Source organism: Silurus meridionalis, chromosome 1 (assembly GCF_014805685.1).
Source record: "Silurus meridionalis isolate SWU-2019-XX chromosome 1, ASM1480568v1, whole genome shotgun sequence".
NCBI classification, from domain to species: Eukaryota; Metazoa; Chordata; class Actinopteri; order Siluriformes; family Siluridae; genus Silurus; species Silurus meridionalis.
The window spans coordinates 14,173,775-14,189,576 of record NC_060884.1 but is presented as its reverse complement, the minus strand read 5'-3'; the positions used below and the strand labels follow the sequence as shown (position 1 = coordinate 14,189,576).

At 36.0% G+C, this 15,802-nt stretch overlaps 1 protein-coding gene across 1 annotated transcript; it reads left to right on the top strand.

Moving 5' to 3' along the window:
• Positions 1–11,012: 11,012 nt before the first annotated feature.
• LOC124388872 (1,25-dihydroxyvitamin D(3) 24-hydroxylase, mitochondrial) lies at positions 11,013–15,587 on the top strand. Its single transcript, XM_046853961.1, has 12 exons — positions 11,013–11,343; positions 11,506–11,696; positions 11,800–11,893; positions 11,985–12,078; positions 12,242–12,333; positions 12,763–12,874; positions 13,308–13,444; positions 13,680–13,846; positions 14,311–14,389; positions 14,509–14,706; positions 14,803–14,914; positions 15,028–15,587. Exons 1-11 carry the CDS (start codon positions 11,107–11,109, stop codon positions 14,911–14,913), a joined length of 1,512 nt encoding a protein of 503 aa, XP_046709917.1. The 5' UTR covers positions 11,013–11,106; the 3' UTR covers position 14,914; positions 15,028–15,587.
• The last annotated feature ends 215 nt before the right edge of the window (positions 15,588–15,802 follow it).

Below are 15,802 nucleotides of genomic sequence, written 5' to 3'. Positions count from 1 at the left end.
TGAAAGCAGCAAATAGGAGGATGAAGAGTGGAAAGTAGGTTGGACCAGATGACATACAGGTGGAAGCATTGAGATGTTTAGGAGAGATGGCAGGGGAGTTTTTAACAAGATTGTTTAACAGGATTTTGGAAGGTGTGTGCTGCTACAGATCTAGAAGAATAATCGAGATGTGCAGACCTGTAGTAATTACCAGAGATGGGAAGTAACGGAGTACAAATACTTCGTTACTGTACTTAAGTAGATTTTTCAGGTATCAGTACTTTACTCCACTATTTATTTTTCAGACAACTTTTTACTTTTACTCATTACATTTTTACACAAATATCTGTACTTTTTACTCCTTACATTTTCAAAACCGGCTCGTTACTTTAGTTTTAATCCATTGATTTGGTGAAAAATATATTTTTTATTTTCACTGCGCGACGATTTCAGCCGAACAACTGATTTCCTGTGACTGCGCGTCTTTTTCAATCCGCCGGTGTATAAAGTCCTGACTCTCACTCTTTACGAAGATAAGAATCAGCAGGCAGAAGGCAGTAAGAAGTTTGGGGTTAACGTGGATGAGACAGAGGGAGTCAGTGATGTAAACATGACTGAGAACAGACACATTCATGATCATCATCATCTTTTCTCTGCTTGTGTTTTATATGTGGATCTTCAGCCTGAATACGTTCATTCGGTAACAACATATTTAATTCGTTTTGTATTAATATATATATATATATATATATATATATATATATATATATATATATATATATATATATATATATATATATTTGGCTGTCAAAATTCAAATTATTTTAAACGGCACTAAATAATATTAACGCGCCATCAATTTAGCGCGCATTTTTGTTTTTACCATTTTTATTAAAAAAATATAAATACATAAATAAATAACTAAATATAAAAGAGGCAAAATTAAAACCTCCAGCAAAACATACACTTGTTCACGACGTCCCTTCTTTACTTATATATTAAATAAATAAATAAACTCCACTGAAAAATATTTTGAATCAGTAAACTTTTGTTTTATTTCTGCGCCAAGTCTCAAATCAAACACCAATTCCGCCATGTTTTACACAATTAATCCTCTGGGTGGCGTTTTGTGGGTTTTTCCCTCATAATGGCGACACGAATTTAAATTACTGTCTTTATTGATCGTACAGATAAAAACAAAACATCATTCAAATCTGTAAAATGTCTATGATTATATATATATATATATATATATATATATATATATATAAAAGCTTCTTGACTTGAAGAGGTGCACTTTTCCGGTATCACCTCATTAACTGTGCATGTGGAAACATAGCAAAAGCTCTTAATGATGTCCACACATCTCTGCACAGTTATAGCCTTTATATTTAATCACTGTACATATGCTTACATATATATCACATGCTGTAAATATGCTACATATTTATCTGCACTTTTGCACAATTGCTACTTTTTGCACTTCTGGTAGATGCCAAACTGCATTTCGTTGCTGTGTACCTGTACTATGCAATGACAATGTTCTATCTATCTATCTATCTATCTATCTATCTATCTATCTATCTATCTATCTATCTATCTATCTATCTATCTGTCTGTCTGTCTGTCTGTCTGTCTGTCTGTCTGTCAAATATTAATATGATGTGAGGTCCAGTTAACAGCTAAAACGGGTAGAAGTAATAACTACTTTTTACTTAAGTACATGTCAGAGCCAAGACTTCTTTACTTTTACTTAAGTAAAAAGGTATAATCAGTACTTCAACTTTTACCAGAGTATTTTAAAACATGAGTATCTGTACTTCTACTTAAGTAATGGATGTGTGTACTTTTGCCACCTCTGGTAATTACAGGGGAATAAAGTTGATCAGTCACACCATGAAGTTATGGAAAAGAGTAGTGGAAGCCAGGCTGAGAGAAGAGGTGACCATCTGTAAACAGCAGTATGGTTTATAGTGTCCAAACCATCTGAATCTCGCCTCCCTCACCTTCTCTCCAAAACGACCTACATGCTGTCCCTCTAATAAACTAATTTCTAATCCTGTCCAGTTCTATAAACTTTTCCTTTCACTCTTGCAGATACCCTTCTATTACAGATCACTCCTGCCACTCTTCTCCACCCACTCCACCCTGCCTGCACTCTTTTCTTCACTTCTCTATCACACTCTCCATTACTTTGCACTGTTGACCCCAGTTACCCGAACTCCTCCACCTTCTCCACCTCTTCTCCCTGCAACCGCACCACTCCATTGCCCTCCCTCTTATTCACACACATGTACTCTGTCTTACTCCTACTGACTTTCATTCCTCTTCTCTCCAGCGTGTACCTCCACCTCTCTAGGCGCTTCTCAACCTGCTCCCTACTCTCACAACATATAACAATATCATCCGCAAACATCATAGTCCATGGAGAATCCTGTCTGACCTCGTCCGTCAACCTGTCCAACACCATTGCAAACCAGAAAGAGCTCAGAGCCGATCCTTGATGCAGTCCAACCTCAACCTTGAACCAGTCTGTCGTTCCTACTGCACACTTAATTGCTGTCACACTGTCCTTATGCATGTCCTGCACCACCCTCACATACTTCTCTGACACACTTTCTCATACAGTACTACAACTCCTCTCTTGGCACCCTGTCGTACGCTTTCTCTAAATCCACAAACACACAATGCAACTCCTTCTGACCTTCTCTATACTTCTCAATCAACATTCTCAAAGCAAATACTGTGTTTGTGGTGCTCTTCCTCGGCATAAACCATACTGTTGCTCACAGATGGTCACCTCTTCTCTCAGCCTGGCTTCCACTACTCTTTTCCATAACTTAATGGTGTGACTGATCAACTTTATTCCCCTGTAGTTACTGCAGGTCTGCACATTTCCCTTATGCTTAAAGATCAGTACCAGCACACTCCTTCTCCATTCCTCAGGCATCCTTTTACCTTCCAAAATCCTGTTAAACAATTTTGTTCTAAACTACCCTGCCATCTCACCTAAACATCTCCATGCTTCTACCTGTATGTCATCTGGTCCAACCGACTTTCCACTCTTCATCCTCTTAATTTCTGCTCTCACTTCCTCACTTCCCTTTTACTAATCTTATCCACTTCCTGCTTCACCAACTCCACACCATCCAACATTTTCTCTCATTCATCAGCTGCTCAAAATACTCCCTTCATCTTCTCAACACACTCTCCTCACTAGTCAACACATTTCCATCTCTATCCTTTATTGCTCTAACTTGCAGCACATCCTTCCCAGCTTAGTCCCTCTGCCTGGCCAATCGGTACAAATACTTTTCTTCTTCCTTAGTGTTCAACTTCTCATACAGCTTCTCATATGCCTTTTCCCTGGCTATCGCCATCTCCCTCTTTACCTGCTGCTGCATTTACATTGTACTCCTGCCTACTTTTCTCATCACTCTGTCGATCCCAAATCTGTTTTGCCAACCTCTTTCTCCTTATGCTCTCCTGCACTTCCTCATTCCACCACCACGTCTCTTTGTCTTCTTTTCTATTTCCAGATATCACACCAAGTACCTTTCTAGCTGTCTCCCTTATCATTTCTGCAGTAGTTGCCCAATCATCCAGCACCTCTTCACCACCACCGAGCCCCTGTCTGACCTCTTCCCTAAAACTCACACTACAGTCTTCCTCCTTCAGTTTCCACCATCTTATTCTTCTTTCAGTCTTCACTCTTCTTCTTTTCTTCTTCACCTCCAAAACCATTCTACAGACCACCATCCGATGCTGTTTAGCTACACTGTCCCCTGCCAACACCTTACAGTCTCCAATCTCCTTCAGGTTACATCTCCTACATAGAACATAGTCCACCTGTGTGCAAGTTCCTCTACTCTTATACATCACCCTATGACCCAATCACCAATCTTTCATTCCTAGGTACACCTTCCACCACTTCATCTAACTCACTCCAGAATCTTTCCTTGTTCTCCATCTCACAACCCACTTGTGGAGCATAAGCACTGATGACATTTTCATCGCCCCTTCAACTTCCAGCTTCACGATCATCACCCTATTATCACCACTACACACTTACTGAACTCTTCCCTCAGAATCACCCCTACACCATTTCTCTTTCCATCCACACCGTGATAGAACAGTTTAAACCCACCTCCAATGTTCCTGGCCTTACTCCCTTTCCACTTTGTCGCCTGAACACACAACATATCTACCTTTCTCCTCTCCATCATATCAGCTACCTCTCTCCCTTTACCAGTCATAGTACCAACATTTAAAGTGCCAACCTGAACCTCCACTCCCCTACACTTCTCCTTTCCCTCCCGTCTATGTAGATGTCTTCCTCCTCTCCTTCTCATCTTTCAGCCAACAGTAGCCCAATTTCCACCAGTACCCTGTTGGCTAACGATACCTGTGGCGGTCGTTGGTAACCCGGGCCTCGACCGAATCAGTATGAATTTCTCTTTCCGCATATTTGATTTCGCACAGTTTACGCTGGATGCCCTTCCTAACGCAACCCTCCCCATTTACCCGGGCTTGGGACCAGCGATAAGAATGTACTGGCTTGTGCAACCCTAATGGCTAGGTTTGTTAAATGTTTTAATGTGTATAAATATAGTGAGGCCAACTTTAGCCATCCAGTAATATTTGTATTGATTGCACAATGCAACTGAACAAGCATAGAGTGCTCTCAAAACATATGAAGAGTTCATATAAATCACCTGGACTTAATAAATCTGCAAATTTAAAATGAACTACTTAATATGACACATATGTGAAAATTCGTTCAAATAAATATGCTGAACTAAAAAAATGTGTTTAACTTTGGCAAGTGCCCACTTATGCTATTCGAAGTACATTTAAAAAACAAGATGCTCCAATAATTTTCTAAAGTATTATAAATATAATGCACCAAAGAGAGCATATGCTTCCTATAACATATGACAGAACTGTCATAAAACTGAAATCATGATTTATGTTTTAAACATGATAAGCACAATATAAATATTAATAATGGTGAAGGTCATCCTCACAACATAGTGTTGGGGCATGTAACCTGTTGATAAAACCCTAGTCACTGAAGACTGATTTTTCACCAAGAGGGACTTTTTTATCACTTTATTATCCCCTGTTCCTCAGTTGTATGCAATGAAGAGGCCCGACCCAGGGTTAGTGAGTTCAATTAGGTTTCCTGAACCTGTCAGCCTTTTGCAAATTCATCATTAAATAATGCCTAAGGCACTGTAAATTATTTCACATTAGAGCACAACATTTTAGAGTGGGATATATGAGAGTTGTATGTAAAAACAATGTAAAATAATTTCTAGTATATTTGTCAAATCACTATAAACATTTACTGTCATTCTTATAGCAATAAATGTTTTTTTTTTCTCTTATCACAAATGTACATTATGATGAATTATTTGATTATGAAGGCATTTCTAAGAATTGAATTGAAATTTGCATTTTCTGAAAATAGGATTGATTTTTTTTTAATATATATGTCAACACAGAAACAGTTTTTCAAGTACAAACATGAACTATAGTAAACTGCAGTTTACTGTAGTGTAGTATAGTAAATTACGTAATAATAAAGATTAGAATCACTATTACTACTGTGAAATAACCTAAACTATATTATGGTACGGTATTATGCTGATATAATCTGATAATGGTAGGCTGTTTACACAGCCAGGGGATTCAGCAGACTTTGTATTTAGCTGAATATTCTGGTACAAATATTTTAAGTGTTTAGCTTAGTTTCCCACAAACATGTGGGCTTAACCCATAGGTTGTGTATTTTGTATTACATTGTTTATACCCATGGTTTTCCAAATAACTATATACAGTATTATTAATGAAAACAGTAAAACGACTGACACTGGTAGTCATGTGTTTACAAAAATACATAAAAAGATATTTTTAAAAAATCTGATTCTAGCTAAAAGTGAATATTGGTTGTTTACATCATATTTTAATTCTGAACAATTAACTAGTGAACTGCATACCACTAGTCATTCATGTAATCAGCTAACTTAAAAAGATTGATTTTTATTTTCGCATGATTTAGACTTTTTAATGAAGCATAATTTCTCAGTACGTTTTCTGCCACCATTAAGAGATAAACAGATAGGAAGAGCTACTACAGAATATTTAGCATATTTTTGTAAAATGTAATCTTAAAAACTTGTATTGGCTCTTTTTAATTATATGCCTTAAAAAGCTAATATTTTACACTGCATCTACTAGATAGATAGATAGATAGATAGATAGATAGATAGATAGATAGATAGATAGATAGATGGATAGATGGATAGATAGATAGATAGATAGATAGATAGATAGATAGATAGATAGATAGATAGATAGATACATCCTGATTATGATTTTATTTAAATGTAGTACAATAAAGGATATTATAATCTAGTTATTATATATTGAATCATTAAGTCAAAAGTTACATTTATTACATTGTATAGAGCTTTGGATGGTTTATTTTTGTGTTTGTAACTGACTTGTATCTGTTTTTAGTATGACCTGCTAACTTTACCAGTAAGGGCCACAATAAGTCATGAATAACAATAAACATATTTGTGGGGCAGTTTACCACAGTGGCACAAACAGAGTTCTTAAAGGATTCTTTACAGGTACATTGTAGTGTCTGAAAAAGGTTTTGAATACATGCATTATAAACATTCATGTTTTTGCATTAAGCCTGGCTATTGCAATTGCCCAATTATGCTATTCAATGTACATTCAAAAAGCAAGATGCTCCGATAATCATCAAGATTAATGTAAGTATAATGTACATAAAGAAATGTGTACACTTTTTATAACATATGAAATAATAGACATAAAACTGGACCCATGACTACTATGCATTCAGTGTAACATCTAGGACACTGGTTTGCACAGCAGTGGCATACATCGATACAATAGTGTTAAGACGCTGATTAAGGTGAGATACTCTAATTTATTATTACTTTAAGTTCAGTGTAAAAAGTTCAGAAAACAATGTATATGAGACAATAGGATGATGTGTGCATTTACTCATAGTTTGATGCTGGTTGTCCTTATTGAAACTGTTGATTGGGGTACGAACTTAAAAGAACATTTTGAAACAGTAACCTCAGATTAATTTGCACATCAGAATACCGGGTCGAGAAGAAGAAAAAGTAGCTGATTTGTCAAGCTAGTATTGATTGCACCCGTTGAACTATTGGCTTAGTTCATATAAACCTCTTACCAACCTATGTAGGAAAGTGTAGATTTATGAGTGACTCAGAGGTTGTTGAATTAACATGGACAATATCACCAATATAACCACTGGCAAATGAGGTGTCTGTTTTATAGTTCAGCAGATAATAAGGATGATTATGTGTGTTAGAGTGGACAAACCCTAGTCACTGAAGACTGGTTTTTCACCAAGGGGAACTTTATTATCACTGTATTATCCCCCATTCATCAGTTGTATGCAAGGAAGAAGCCTGACCCAGGGTTAGTGAGTTCAATTAGGTTTTCTGAACCTGTCAGCCTTTTGCCAATTCATGATTAAATAACCCCTAAAGCACTGTAATTTGAATATGGGATTTACAGGTTTTGCCAATGTACAATAATTCCTAGAATATTCGTCAAACTGATTTTTTTGCAAATGATAAGTAAAAACATGGCATGTATACTGTAGTTTACTGTACTGTGGTATTGTAAATTTTGTAATAACAGAGGTTAGAATAATAATTTTACATTTTAGTCAGGTTACATGTTTAGTGTTTATAGAAATTAGAATTAATTTCTGATTGGGATGTGCTCTAATGTAGACTTCTGCACAGGTTTCCCCAGAACAAGAGTGTGGTTGCTTCCAACCATAGGGTTGGTACCAGAGAATGTAAGAATGTAAAAAAATACCAAATATCAAAAGCATTGTCCCTGGACTATGGACAAAACAAGTGTCACAACCTATGACAATAATAGACATTTTCCATGTATTCTGAAGCAAGTTAAGGGTTGATTTTATAATTGTGTCTAAACTTCTTTGAATGTACTTTGAATACTTGGGTATAAAATATATAATCATTCCAAAATCATGTTTGTGGTTATATGTAAAACAAGTCATTCAGTGGTTTCAGATAGTTGACTGAAACGTTTAATTAGGTTAAGTTTCATATTTGATTTGATTATAGGTGTGTATCTATACAAACATATAGTTGAAGCATGTCAGTTTGACAACAAACTCAGTGACCCTGTGTCAATCAGCAACAGTAAGCTTGGGTCATCAAACATGGTTCAGTGCTCTGGTGCATGCACTCGCTCACTCTTTTCCAGGTTGAAACCCTCCTAAGCCCCTCCTTATACCTGAACCTCCAGAGAGGGCAAATCACAATGGTGACCTTATGGGATGGACAAAGGTTGCTTTTAATCATTAAAGTAAAATATTTCTCTTTAATATTAAGAGTATTCGAAAGTAGTTTCAGACTTCGTTGTACAAACGTATTTCAGGGGTCTCTTGTTCTGAAAAACAAAAACAAAATATGAACAAAAATTTAATAAAAAAAAAAATACAAGATACATTTTATTTTTATTTGTATTTTTTAATTTTTTACTAAGTTTGATTGTTTTTTTCTGTAGTGAAGCTGAAAAACTAAACTCTTAGTAGTGAAACTAATACATTTTTGTTGTTTAGTTTCCTGGATTTAATATATGTAATCTAAATTTATAATCACAACACATATAAACCAACAAAAATAGATTCTTAAAATTTTACGGAAATCCCCTATAAGAAATAAACGTCAATGATTTTAATGGGAATGTCAATGATTTCAATGAAATCAACTGTTTATTACAGTTTAGCAGTAACTACATTTTTGGTTGATCAAAAGGACAATGGTCAATTTCTACTCAAACATTTTATCTTGTTTTTGCTCAGCTTATAATGCTAATGAAGTTTCGATCGATATGTTAATTTAGATGCTGGGAAATAATACTATTGTTTTGTCTCTGTAAATGTAATCATTTTTGTTGAAAGATGGTCCTTAATGATACTGCGCCCATGCTAAAGGTAATTACAAATCATTTATTATCCATCCACCACATTTTACTTTACTGCATTTATGATATTTAAGCCATTTCGGGAATGAGCTTGTTCAACATATCTCAGAGTGGATTCTGGGTAGAAGCAGGCTAATTTCTTAAACACTGCACCTCTAAATTGTGCAGCATTGCATAAGATACTCAATCATCCCAGTGTTCCTTCCAAATACAAATCTCTAGCATCATGCATATTTGAAAACGAAAATTTAAGCTCACTTCATCTCACCTGTGTTCTCTGCAGCCACGAAACACAACTTTGTTTATATATATTTACTGATTCGCCGTAACAGATACAAGTAAAGTGAATAATATTGAATATTTTGTTACAATGGCATTGGTCAAGGGCCAACATTTTCTGGCAAAAAGACGAATAGATCAGAGCATTTCCAAAACACCAGCTTCTGCAGGGTGTTGCCTGTATGCGATGGTTAGTACTAGGACAACCAGTAAGAAAGGACAACCAGTAAGCTTGTGAACCCACAAAAGAGCTGCACAAATAAATGAAAGGGTTAAAACTGGCCTATATAGAAAGGTATCAGAACACAAATTGTATCACAGCTTTCTGCAACAGGCCATAATTGACAAAAAGTTCCCCATATTTCAATCTGATCAGCCATCTGTCAGAGGTTAATAGAATAGAAGCATAGAAGCAGATCCTTTAAATTCTGTAAGCAAGGTGGATCAGACTTATATGTCCACTCTATCCTACAGATGCTTGTTTGGACTGACATATTTATGATATCTATACAAAAAGATGTTAACAATATAAGCATAACATTCGACTGTAATAATATTTAATGTCTAAAATGGACACACATAGTATTGTAGTGTAAGTATTACTCCTAGTACTAGTGAAGGAAAAATGTCATTCTACCACATCCAAAGACATCCTAAACTATTGTGATAATAGTTTGCTTTAGTCTGGTAATCAGGTGTCCCCATATGTTTGTCTATACAGTGTAGGTTGTGAGATTTAGTTTTTTGAATGCCAACATATATTATATATGTAGTATATTTACAATAAAAACCTATTTTCTTATTTTATTTGTTGAGATCAAAGACTTAATCAGAGGAGTCAGAATCCCGAGACTCACAATGCTGGGTCACATGACACTTTTCCCCATTTTATGGCAGAAATATTGAGATATAGTAAATTATAATGTTTGAAACATGGTATTTAAGATATTTAAAAGACCTACATTATTGAAAATATATGTACAAAATGACTACAAGTGTTTTAAAAAAACAGATCTCAGGCAGTGTGGGCAAAATGGTAAGACATTCAAATGTGCATCTCTGAGCATTTCAGATCATCATTAAATGTTAGATCTTAGGATAATGTAGTATTTATACATGGCATAAAAACCTATAGACATGGTGGAAATAGTAGGGATCAAGGTCTTAATTACTACAGTAAGAATCCTCCAACTGCCCTAATTATTTACCTTTTATGGTCAAGGGAAATGCACTTCATCTGCACTGGGGATGTGGTGATTAAATTGGAATGCAAGTAAAACTTTCAATTGATTTCAATTGTCAAAAAATTTCAATTGTCCAAATACACACACTCACATGTACAGGTGATTACCCAGCCGCACAGAAAGTAGACTAGGACAAATATTTGCGCAAACTGATGAAGAGTGCTCTTCTATTTGCATAGTGTGGAGATAAGGTTGCGCTAATCGCAGCAGCCAGATCGTATCAAGCGAACCGTGTCACCTTCCGTGTGTTTATTTATGAAACGGAGGGCAAGGGCACTTCCTCGGTCTACGTGGGGTCATGCGGTGCCCACAACGTAAAGCCATAAAATGAATAGTGGCCTCTACGCACTCTCTCTCCATCTCTCCCCCTCTCCCCCTCTCTCCCTCTCCCCCTCTTTCTTTTTTCTCTCTCCCTTTTTTTGTAAGCCTTGCTCCTGATTGGTCCCTTGTGTAACACTGACAAACACCACTAGTGTATATATTGTAACACGGAGTCACGATTTTAGAACAAAATAAAATTCTCAGCTTCAAAGCAACTTGACGAACTGAGTGCAAGAGAGCAGAAATGAGAGCACAGATTCAGAAAGCCCCAGCGCAGATCCTTGAGGTGCTGAAGAAGAAGTCTGTCGGGCTGCAACACTGTAAACCAACATCCTCGGTGTGTGTGCTGGACTCCAAAGATGCTTTGCCCTGCCCTGGACACACTTTCCAGTCCATCCCAGGCCCAACAAGCTGGCCCCTGGTGGGGAACCTCATTGACATCATACGGAGAGGCGGCTTACAGAAACAGCACCAGACTGTGGTAACTAATATCAGTAGGAGTAGGACTACTAGTAGTAGTGGAAACAGTACTAATATACATGTCTATATATTCCTTATAATATATGTTTGATAACTGTTTTAAATTTTCTTTCTCAATAGTCTAATTGTTCTCACATGTTGTTGTTCGTCTTTATCTCATTAGATGGATTACCATAAGAAATTTGGCAAAATCTTTCGTATGAAAATGGGCTCATTCGAATCAGTGAACATTGGAGCGCCTTGCTTGCTGGAAGCTCTGTATAGGAAAGAGGGTAACTATCCCCAGAGACTGGAAATTAAACCATGGAAGGCATACAGAGATCTGCGAGATGAGGCTTACGGACTTCTCATCTTGTAAGTAATTCCCGTCTTCTAATTCCTTTTGTACTGATATGACTACTGAATAGATATTTAATATGAGTTTGTTTGTTTCATTCATGTCTGCTTTTATCTGCAGGGAAGGAAAGGACTGGCAAAGAGTAAGAAGCACTTTTCAGCATAAATTCATGAAACCAAATGAAGTCGTGAAACTCGATGGGAAAATTAATGAGGTTGGTATATGTTATGTGAAGGAAATATCAAGCTATCCTAAAAAAATCAAACTTTCTCATGATTTATACTGTTTGTTTTCCTTCTTTGAAGGTTTTAGCCGATTTCCTTAATAGGATTGGAGAGGTTAATATGGACGGGAAGATCAACGACTTGTATTTCGAATTGAACAAGTGGTCCTTTGAAAGTGAGTTTTTATTATTTAATATTAAAAAATGCAAATGTATTTACAGTTCATAATCCAAACTCTATATCTAATTATTTTATTAATATTTGTTTAAAAAAAACATTTTATCACTGTTTAAATGATCACATTATTGCTGACTTTTGAACCATTTTCTATGTTACAGCAATTTGCTATGTGCTCTATGACAAACGATTTGGGATTTTGAAAGAAAACGCTGATGAAGAGGCAACTGACTTTATCACAGCGATAAAAACGGTATGCTGGTTATCTTATAAGCACAATGCAGTTTATCTGTACATTTCAGCAACTCAAACATTAGGATAACCTTTTCTCAGCCTCTGTTTGTTCCTATGTGTCGTTTGCCAGTCCTTTACACAGTTCACTGAGGTTACGTTACAGAATAAGTTGTTACATCACATTTGTGTTTATGGAAACTGTTGCATGAGTCAGGCAGAATGTTCAGAACGTATACTGCTTTCTTGGTCATAGGTTTTTAGTCTGACAATTTACAGTAGTGTATGGAATATTAAATCCAAAATCTAAGTCAAGACCAATGTCAGATTATTATTGGTGACTGTCAATCAAAATAATCCAGGAATTATACTTCATATATCAACTGTGCCAGAATTGTGCCTTTTTCAATTGTGCATATGTTTAAACTGTACCATTTTTTTTTAATGGCAGATGATGAACATGTTTGGCAAGATGATGGTGACTCCAGTTAGTCTTCACAAGAGCCTGAACACAAAGACATGGCAAAACCACACGGCTGCTTGGGACTGTATTTTTAATACAGGTAAAAATGCATTACTAATACAGCACATTTTTTTCCAGGTGATGTAACCTAAAATTCCTCGTTGATCCTGCCTTACACTGTTAGGGATCACTGTTGACCAATGTTCACATGTTGTTCTAGTTTCGGAGCTTGTGAGTGGGAGGGGACAGAGTGTGTTGTAGTAAACTGCATGACCTAAGAATGCAGCCAAATATTTGTAAAGGAGGGAACAGGGGGGCAGGCCAAAGAGAGGGTGGAGAAATGCTAACGTAAAGTTGAATACCCATAGTGCTGCAGCTTGGCATTTATACATTCTCACACCAGGAATTAAAAACAGCAGTAGATCATGTACTGCTCAAAAGCATTAGTTTTCCAGGATTTATTGTTGTACTGCATGGTAAAATGTAATCAGCACATGATACCATTGATTAGACACACACTTTTTTTTTTTTAGCAAAAATCTACATTGACAAGAAGTTGAAGAGTGGAGATACCCATGGTTTCCTTAGTGATATCTACCATAACTGTCCACTTACCAAGAAGGAGCTGTATGCAGCAATAACCGAACTCCAGATTGGGGGTGTGGAAACAGTGAGTATGAAAAAAATTCACAAAGAGGAATTATAATTTGACCTTAAAAATGAGAAATTAGCTTATTTTAAAATAGTAATCAAGTAATTAGAAAAATTGAAAGGTTTAAAAATATAAAAGGATAATTCTTATATGGAGATTATATCTATATGTAGTCCAAAAAATATATATGATATGAGCAGTTAAGTGCAGTTTCTAACAAATAAAATAAAAAAATCTTCTTTTCCCAATGCAGACGGCCAACAGTGCACTATGGGCCATTTTCAATCTCTCACGAAACCCCCATGCTCAGGACAAGTTGTTAAAGGAGATCAGAGATGTTGTACCTGCTGGACAGGTTCCATGTGCTGAGCATATTAAAAACATGCCATATCTCAAGGCATGTCTGAAGGAGTCCATGAGGTAGGTCATGAGGAGACGCTAAGATTTATATAACAATAAGAAGCTTGATTGATACCTACCTTGTGTGAAGATAATGTGTTACATGGTTTGCAGCTATGCTGACAGCTGTTTAGCTTAAAATATTAGACAAAAGTTTTTTCTGCTACTCTACTCTGACAGGGTCAAAGACCAGGAAAAACAATCCTTTGTTCTCAGATTTGGTTCTGAGAGATTTTTAGTGGTACATACTGGTACATACGGGCAGCATAATGCTTTGACAGTCAAGTCATGAGACAGAAACAAATGTTTTTGAACATTAATCAAGGATAATACTTCCACATGGTTCTAGGAATGTTGATGGTGTTTTGTGGGATTATCTTGCTTTGATTTATATTCACTTTTGCATACCATTGCACAGTGTGGATGATTGATGTCACCGTGTGTCCTTTTTTTCATTTTCTTTCTATTTTTATTCACATAAACAGACTTTCACCCTCCATCCCCTTTACAAGCCGAACTTTGGACAGAGACACCTTGCTTGGGGAATACAGTTTACCTAAAGGGGTAAGAGCCATAATTGCTATTTCTGCAGTGCCACCTACAGACTGATTTCCATCATTACAAATAATTCTAATTTAACAGTGTTAAATCGTTAAATTATGTTAAATTATGCCCATTTGCAGACAGTTTTGATGATCAACAGCCAAGCACTTGGGTCTAATGAGGAGTACTTTGACAATGGGAAGCAGTTCATGCCAGAAAGGTGGCTCGAGAACAAAAACTCTATCAACCCATTTGCTCACGTACCTTTTGGCATAGGCAAAAGGATGTGCATTGGCCGGCGCCTGGCTGAGCTACAGATACAGCTCGCTCTGTGCTGGGTAAGAATAAATCTTTTGAGATGAATGGAATAAACAATAAAAAGTCAAATTTTTTTGTAGATTTATGATTTGGTATTTCTGTGTTATTTCCAACAGTTAATTCGTGATTATAAGATTGCAGCAACAGATTATGAGCCAGTGGAAGCTGTACATACTGGAACACTTGTGCCCAACCGAGAGCTTCCCGTGGCTTTCATTCATCGATAAGGTAAGAAAAGAACTATACTCCTAAAAAATACAAATATATATTGATATCAGTATTGCAATGTAAAATCTGGTCAAATTACTTTGTAAAAGTATACATGTTTTTCCTTTTTGAAGACTTCTTCATTACTGTGTGGAAACTGATAACTCCATAGCCTTTAACCAGAAGTATTCAGAAGGCCTGGTTTTGCTGCTACTCTGCTGCTAAACATCAGAATGTATTGCTCTGATTATTACTTAAGTTATAATTGAGGTAATAATGAATCTTTAACTTACATTGTAAGTGATTAGTATTGTACATACAGTGTGTTCTATGTAAAGTAATATTCTACCATTATAGTTTTCACTACCATCAGTTTTAATGAGCAAATCTATTCACTATAAAATCAATGTCATTTTGCTGCTGACATTATACGTATAACTACTTACGAAATGAGCAAATCTATTCACTATAAAATCAATGTCATTTTGCTGCTGACATTATACGTATAACTACTTACGAAATAATTATTTTGTAACCTAAAATTTTAAATAACATTTTCTGTACACCAAAATGTACCATAGTCTTAGATCATGTGTAAATGTAAAACTTGAAGTGTTTGCAAAATGTTGATCTTATATTATGTTGTGTGTGTGTATATATATATATATATATTATATATTATATTATATATAAAACAATAGCAATGTTACCAATGTATTTTTTATGTATCTGGAACATATTTGGGAATTAAATAATAAATGCATACATGTTTATGTATGGTTATATATGAGTTCGTAATTCTGTTTCATTACACATTTACTCATGGTCTGGTGTTTAGAAGCAACAGGGGATTTTCCTATGGCCTGGCCTGCCAGTTGACCCAGAGTGTTCCAATGTACAACGCAAGCC

What these genes read in the sequence shown, in the direction of transcription:
- LOC124388872 (XM_046853961.1), top strand. Translation starts at nt 11,107, where the DNA reads ATGAGAGCACAGATTCAGAAAGCCCCAGCGCAGATCCTTGAGGTGCTG. An exon ending in AGAAACAGCACCAGACTGTG is followed by an intron (nt 11,344 to 11,505) that starts GTAACTAATATC and finishes TTATCTCATTAG; the next exon opens with ATGGATTACCATAAGAAATT. An exon ending in GGACTGTATTTTTAATACAG is followed by an intron (nt 12,875 to 13,307) that starts GTAAAAATGCAT and finishes TTTTTTTTTTAG; the next exon opens with CAAAAATCTACATTGACAAG.